Consider the following 8,226-nt stretch of genomic DNA (forward strand, 5'->3'; position numbering starts at 1 on the left):
GCTGCTGTTGCGAATCTGAGGAACTACCTGTGAAATGTTGCACAATTTAGGAAATGGAAGAATTCTGCAGGAATCATTGGGGAAAGAATTCATCTCACCTATTAGAAAACATGCCAATGCATCATTTTAATTGTTTTAGAATATAACTATCTCCCTCTAACATATTTCCTCTGCAAAGTCTAATAAATTAGTGCACATGTTATGCAGTGGCCCTTTATAGATATGTTTCTAAGAGTGGTGTGTTCCTGTCTGTGTTTCAGACATGAATTTCTGCTTCAGAGATGGCTATATGTGTCTCACACATGACTGTCTGTTTCAGAGGTGACTGTGAGTTTCAGAGATGACTCTTTCTCCATGGTTCTTGGCATTGGGGCTGTATCTGACTCTCTCCAGCCAAATTTCAGCAGGTGAGTGCAGACTCAGAAGGACCTTTTGGTCAGAAGAGAAGCAAAGACACTATTACTGTTAACACCAACTTCCCCTTCACAGTAATCATTTTTAAAGCTTTCAGCAGACAAACGCAGTGGAGATTTGACTTACATGAGTTTGAAAAGAAGATAAATAACCCAAATCAGAGCAGGTTTGGTCATTGTGATTTATACAAACATCTGAGAGATTTAATGAATTAACTCTCTTAAACAACCACACTAACAACTATAAAAATATAATACAAAATGCAGTTTTTCCTTAAAAGTAATATACCTGAAAACAAAGTGAAAATAAATGTAAAAGGAATAAATGTACATAGTATGAAACCTGTTTCCTTCCTAAGAGGCTCAGAGTCTGTGTGTGTGTGTGTGTGTGTGTGCGCGTGTGCGTGTGTCTGCAGAGGAGAGTCTGGGGAGGCCGTTCATTCTGAGCGCTGTGGAGGATGCTAAGAGGATGGTTGATGAAGCCTACAAATACTCACGTGAAGAGTAAGTGTGCAAGTCTCTCTGACCCATCCTCATTTCACACTGTATTGCACGCCTCTGTGTGCACATAGCAGCAGTCTGTGTATCAAACCTCATCACTGCATTTTTCAGCAGTTAAATGTACCTGTTTGTGTGGCAATCTGTCCCTCTCTGTGTCAGTGTGTGCCTCAGTAGGTTTATTGAGTGTAAGTTAGACGAGCTGTCCATGTAGCGTGTATATCTCAGTAGTTGGATTCCCTGCTTCTCAGTGTATTGATGAAAAATGGTGTGGTTCCATACAGTTCTTCTGTCTGTATGTTTATCCCTGATGGTGCCATATCTGTAACTCTGTGTGTGTCTGTCCCTGACAGCAGCATGTGTGTAACTCTGTGTGTGTCTGTCCCTGACAGCAGCATGTGTGTAACTCTGTGCGTGTGTGTCTGTCCCTGACAGCAGCATGTGTGTAACTCTGTGCGTGTGTCTGTCCCTGACAGCAGCATGTGTGTAACTCTCTCTCTGTGTGTGTGTCCCTGACAGCAGCATGTGTGTAACTCTGTGTGTGTGTCTGTCCCTGACAGCAGCATGTGTGTAACTCTGTGTGTGTCTGTCCCTGACAGCAGCATGTGTGTAACTCTGTGCGTGTGTCTGTCCCTGACAGCAGCATGTGTGTAACTCTGTGCGTGTGTCTGTCCCTGACAGCAGCATGTGTGTAACTCTGTGTGTGTGTGTGTCTGTCCCTGACAGCAGCATGTGTGTAACTCTGTGCGTGTGTCCCTTGCAGGAGCTTGGCCCGTGTGCAGAAGCGCTCGGCCAGCGCTGCAGACGTCCTTCGCCTGCTGAAGCAGCCGGCCCGGGACACGCGCTCAGCGGTGCGAGCTGCAGACTACATGGAGAACACGCTGAGGCTGATCCAGGAGAGGGCGCACCACGCCCACAAGCGCTCCCTCAACGCAACAGGTCTGAGAGATAAACACTGACACCACCAGACACAGACAGACACTTACACACATACACCACACTGACACACAGACACTTACACACATACACCACACTGACACACAGACACTTACACACATACACCACACTGACACACAGACACTTACACACATACACCACACTGACACACAGACACTTACACACATACACAGACCGTCCCACACAGGCCGTCTCTTGCTTTGTAAATTGACAGAATCTCTCTGTCTCAGATCTGCTGACTGCAGACGAGCTGGGGACGATCGCCCGTCTGACTGGCTGTGCAGCACGAGTCCAGCCCCCATCCTGCCGCACCACTCCATTGGTCAACAAGTACCGCACCGCCACCAGCGTCTGCAACAACCGGTGAGCGACACCTCCCTCCGTGCACTCACAGGGTACCTGATTGGTGGATTCTGTCTTGGGGTATGGCTACCCTTAATGCACTACATTGGCTATGCATTGTTAACTAGAATATCAGAAGCAGGAACCTGCATATTGGGAGACACAGTTTTACATTATCCCCAAGCACCATCTGAACGGCATCCTGCCGAATCGGTACAGACCACACCAGAGCTGCACAATGGCACTGCCATCCTGCGTGAATTCCACACAAACGCACATCATCTCTGTTTTGTCCTGTTAATTTTTCCTCAGGAAAAACCCTCGACTTGGAGCCTCAAACACACCCTTCACCCGCTGGCTTCCTGCTCAGTATGAGGATGGGGTTTCCCAGCCCAAAGGGTGGGACCGCAGCCGGCTCTACAATGGCTTCTTACTGCCTCTGGTATTATTGCTTTTGAACTTATGACTGGTGTACTTAAGTAGTCTAGTCCTTAGGTGGACTTTCAGATGAAATATAACATAAATGAGGCGAAACATTTCAAAACCCTAAAAATCAAGTGGACAGTGTTACGTGTTGTACATTACCTAGAATCTTTTCCTCCTTTTTGTTCTTTCACTCATTGTATTTTCTATCTCTCTCTCCATCTCAAGGTGAGAGAGGTCTCCAACCGGATACTGAGCACACCCAATGAAGGAATAGAGAGTGATCGGAACTACACTCACCTGGTGACCCTCTTTGGCCAGTGGAACGACCACGATCTGACCTTTACCCCCACCTCACCCAGTATTCGTTCTTTCAGCAATGGCATCAACTGCGATGAGAGCTGTGAACAGGCTGATCCCTGCTTCCCTATTCGGGTTAGTGACCTCCAAAGTCCTGTCTACCCTCTGAACTCATGCTCCTGTGTAGTTCTGTATTGCTCACCCTGTGGCTTGAATATTAAAAGTTGTAAGTGTAAGTGTGGTTGTAAGTTGCTCTCTTAGATTCACAGGTACCCAATTCGAGACCCATCATGGATGTGCTGTGTGACTTTAACCCAACCCCCACTATCCTTTCCACATAATCAGATCCCAGATGGAGATCCCCGTTTTGGCTCAAATTCTGACCAGTGCATCCCACTGTTCCGCTCTGCCCCAGCATGTGGGACAGGGAACACTGGCTACGTCTTTGGGGCGAACAATGTGCGGGAGCAGATCAACTCGCTGACGGCCTTCCTGGACGTGGGCCAGGTGTACGGGTCAGAGGACGCACAGGCACGAGACCTGCGCAACCTCACCAACGATGAGGGTTTGCTGCGAATCAACCAGAGATTCACCGACAAAGGCCGAGAGCTCCTACCCTTCTCTACCATGCCGGTTAACATGTGCGCCACCCGCCAGAGGATCACCAACACCTCTGGCTTGGAAGAGGTGCCCTGCTTTGTGGCAGGTGAGGCCCAGTAGTTGCCTCCTGCCTGTAGAGAAAGGCAGCAGACTCTTCATAATAAGAGGGCTGTTGGTTTAAACTTCAGTAGCAGAGTAACCTCTCAGATACAACAGTGTTACAAAATGTGTGTAAAGTAAATGTTGCAACCCTGTTGAAACCACTTGAGAGTCCAGGTAATCCAGCATGGACAGGTTAAGTTTATAAGGTTTTAGGAAGGCCTCTGGGTTCAGTATGGAGACCACTGCTATTGGGAGAAGAAGGCTGTTCTGTGATTTTGTGTAAACCTGCAGATCTGGAGGTGTGAGTTGATGGGTAAGGCTGCTCATGCTTTTCTTTTGCATGTTCTTACAGGTGATGGCAGAGTGAATGAAAACATCGGCCTCACCTCTTTGCACACACTTTTCTTGCGTGAGCATAACCGCCTGGCACACGCCCTGCGTCGGCTAAACCCGCAGTGGAGCAGCGAGACGCTTTACCAGGAAGCGCGCAAGATCATGGGCGGTTATCACCAGGTAACACTACCACCAGGGGGCGCAACACACAAACCCCTCACAGACTCAGAAGCTACTAGGTGCAGAGTAATAAGGTCATTCAGGTGACTCAAGGCCTAAGGTCTATTCATCCAATTGTATACCTGTTCACACATGAGAATCTTTTTCAGCCATTATGAAGAATTCTGTTGTCTTATTGGTTAGCAGATGCGTGAAGACCACACCCCCAATATTTCCTGATTGGTTGAGATAACTCATTCTTAACTCTCTCCCTTCCTCTCCCCCAGGTGATCACATTCCGGGATTACCTTCAGCACATCGTGGGTCCCGATGCTGTGGCTCGCCAGCTCTCCACCTACCCCGGCTACGATGAGAACGTGGACCCCAGCATCTCCAACGTCTTCGCCACGGCTGCCTACCGCTTTGCCCACCTGGCCATCCAGCCCTTCATGTTCCGCCTGGACGAGAACTACAACGAGCACCCGCAGTTCCCCAGCGTCATGCTGCACAGGGCCTTCTTCGCCCCCTGGAGGCTGATCTTTGAAGGTGCGCTGGAGAGCTGCCTGTCTTATTCCGTTGAGAGATTTAATGGGAATAAGGGACGGGCTGGGTACACCTGGGCTGAGATGTTGCCTGGCTGGATTAGAGCCCTCACGCTCACAGTGGGGGAGCTCTCAGTAATACAGTTTAGGGTGACTCGTTTCTCTCTGTCTTCTCAGGTGGGATAGACCCCCTGATTCGGGGGCTGGTGGGCCGTCCTGCCAAGCTCAACACGCAGGATCACATGATGGTGGAGGCCCTGCGGGATAGGCTCTTCCAGTTCACCAGCCGCTTGGCTCTGGACCTGGGCTCTCTGAACATGCAGCGTAGCCGCGACCATGGCATCCCTGGTGAGGAGCTCCTGGCACTCCTCTACACCTCCTCCTGCTCCCCTCATTCCCTCTGGGCTCCTCATTCTCCCTTTTCTCTTGCCCTCTGCAGCAACTCTGAACTCTTTGCTCTTCCATGTCCCCCCAGGCTACAACGCATGGCGGAGATTCTGCGGCCTGTCTGAGCCACAGACCCTGGACGAACTGGCCGAGGTCATGAACAATACTGACCTTGCCCAGCGGCTGCTTCAGCTGTACGGAACCCCCGCCAACATCGATGTGTGGCTGGGGGGCGTCTCAGAGCCCTTCGTGCAGGGGGGGCGTGTGGGCCCCCTCTTTGCCTGCCTCATCGCCACCCAGTTTCAGAGGATCCGTCAGGGAGACAGGTGAGCTGGGGGAGCGTGAGAGTGTGAGCAGGAGGCTCTGAGGAGCTGCAGTTTTAGGGCCTCAGTGTGTAGCAGCAACTGTGTCACCTGACTCTGTACCTGAGTATCCTGGACTCCTTTGAGCCAGAGAAATCATAGCCAGTATCAGCAGCTCTGTAAGCAGGATGTCTGTAAAGTCTCACTGGTAAACATTTCAGGCTGTGGTGGGAGAACGAGGGGGTCTTCACCAGCAGACAGAGGGCTTCCCTGGCCAGCGTCTCCCTGGCCCGCATCATCTGTGACAACACCGGCATCACAGATGTCCCCAGTGACCCCTTCCTGTTCCACCCCCGTGGGGCCGGCTATACCCGCTGCCAGGACATTCCCCCCTTTGACCTCACCCCCTGGTTTGACGCAGGTGACTGTTGCCACACATCTGCACGTGTATTTCTGAATGCACATACAGTCTCCCTACCGTCCATAGATTCTCCAGCCCCCTTCTAACTTTCCTTCCATACATTATTTATGTCTCTAAACTATTAGAGTATATTGCCTAACTTATTTGGCAAAAATAACATGGATAACTGTACAGTATCCATTCACACATAACACACAAACTCAAACACACAGACACACACACACACACACACTGCTGTCATCATCACTTTCTCATCTGTGATGTTTGACATTACAGACCCAGATGACAACCTGGTTGATATCAACGGATTTCAGGTTAGAGGAAAGCAGCTTGTTTGCTTGTTCGCATGTTTGCATGGCCCTTTGAAACCATGTTAAATCGCACAAATCAAGTCCCTCGAGGTCCTGTGCAAAATCAATCATGCCAAATCCAGCCCTGCACAGTTCTCTGCTCATGCCTCTGTGTTTGTTATTGTGGGTGAAGAGCATTGATTTCTCAGGTGCAACACTGCCTCCATAATTCAAACCCTTCTGACTGGTCCTGCAGGATTCTCTGTAAATCCACAGAGCCAATCCAGCCCTTTCACTCAGCTGAGTGGGAGGCATTGCCTCTAGTATCAGGTGTCTGGTTTACTAATCAGACAAGCAACAACATTTCTCACCTTGTTTTTAAATTTCAGGCCTAGAACCCATCCCAGAGCCAGTTCCTGGGTCAGGACAACAAGGTAACACTCAATATTAGCAGCATTAGTTCCAACATGAAAAAATGTTACATGATGTAGTCATTAAAATTAGCGTGAATATTCTCCTTCAGAGTTGTCCAGATATGCAGTATCATAGTGTAAGAATTCAGACACATGAACGACTATAATGCATTGTGATGGTAACTTATATAATAAAAGTGTACTAGACAGTGCTGCAAACTTACACATCAGAACACAGAAAAGACAAAGTGCAGCTTTGTGTGTGTGTGTGTGTGTGTGTGTATGCCTGCTAGTGTGTGTTATGAAGAGGTGTGCTGCTGTTATGTAGCTCTATTACATTTTGTGTATATTGTTATGTTCACTGTGCTGCTATTTGCAGAGTAAATGGGTGTAGCTACAGGTAGGGGTCATGACTGTCACTAACCCCCCCCCCCAGGCCCTCCCGGACCCCCCGGACCCCCCGGACCCCCTGGACCCCCCGGACCCCCTGGCCCCCCAGGATCTAAGACCCAGCAGTCGGCCTTCGCTGTACGTCTAGGATATAACTACCCCAACCCCAACCAGATTATTGTCTTCCAGGAGGCCATCTACAATGGGCAGAACCACTACAGCACGCAGACAGGGGTGTTCACATGCGCAGTGCCTGGGGTGTACCAGTTTGAGTTCTTCTGCACTCTGTACCAGAACGTGGGCAACATTGACCTGCAGCGGAACGGGAAGCTGGTGCTGCACTCTTTCACCACCCAGCAGAACGGCTACATCACCGCGTCCGGGGGCACCCTGCTGGAGCTCAGGAAGGGGGATCGCGTTTGGCTACAGGCCAACTACGGGGGCAACGGCATGACCTCCGACAGCTTCTTCTCTGGATACTTACTCTTTACGGTGTAGAACTCACCCTTTGACACTGTCTGAAACCTCACACACACTAACAATCACATTTAAACACACACACCCTTATGCAAACTCACAGACACATCTGCACACTCATTCACACTCCGGTATGCCTGCCTTATGCAAACTCACAGACACATCTGCACACTCATTCACACTCCGGTATGCCTGCCTTATGCAAACTCACAGACACATCTGCACACTCATTCACACTCTGGTATGCCTGCCTTCCATTCCTCTGGTCCCGCTGTTTATCCTAACAACTCAGCTATTATCATTAAAATACTACTGCTTACCTCCCATAAACAATGCACACAGCCATACTTTTGACCTGTATCATTCTTTAATATATATATAAAGATTTATGAAGGAATTTGAATGGTATCACTCAAAGCTTTCCCTTTTTGCCTGCATGTTCTGGCAAAAATAGCACCAATATTTCTTTTGATGATGTTAAATCACTACAAATGGTACTAACTGTGCAGAATGTCTGTGTGGAGGCCATGTTTACAGCACTGCTGAGCCTACAGAGCCAGCCAGTGTGCGGGAGTCTGTAACATGTGGACACCTCCGTCTGTCATAAACTCTCCAATCCTCACCTCCTGTCTCATGTCTCTGCACCTCTGTGGACTGCCCACCTCGCCTCCTGTCCTGCCCCATCCAGTCTTGTTACTCTCTGCTCTGTTCCTAATTAATTCATAGCATTTGATAACTGTCAATCAAGGATTTAAAGGGCCTTGCCATGTTGTAAACATGCAAACAAATTTCTATTTATTTTCTTATGTGGTCATTTTGTAGATCTCTGTAAAAAGAAATACCTAATTTTTTATATGTGATATAAAATTTAATTTGC

General features: G+C 48.9%; 1 protein-coding gene across 1 annotated transcript; it reads left to right on the forward strand.

Annotated features, from left to right (window-relative positions):
• Window positions 1-340: 340 nt before the first annotated feature.
• On the forward strand, window positions 341-7,370 carry LOC118778483 (eosinophil peroxidase-like). The gene is made up of 13 exons (XM_036530014.1): window positions 341-407; window positions 830-917; window positions 1,675-1,850; window positions 2,099-2,231; window positions 2,523-2,652; window positions 2,862-3,068; window positions 3,279-3,639; window positions 3,988-4,148; window positions 4,415-4,673; window positions 4,847-5,017; window positions 5,145-5,382; window positions 5,580-5,803; window positions 6,982-7,370. Exons 1-13 carry the CDS (start codon window positions 341-343, stop codon window positions 7,368-7,370), a joined length of 2,604 nt encoding a protein of 867 aa, XP_036385907.1.
• Window positions 7,371-8,226: the final 856 nt, after the last annotated feature.

Source organism: Megalops cyprinoides, chromosome 5, assembly GCF_013368585.1.
Source record: "Megalops cyprinoides isolate fMegCyp1 chromosome 5, fMegCyp1.pri, whole genome shotgun sequence".
NCBI lineage: Eukaryota > Metazoa > Chordata > Actinopteri > Elopiformes > Megalopidae > Megalops > Megalops cyprinoides.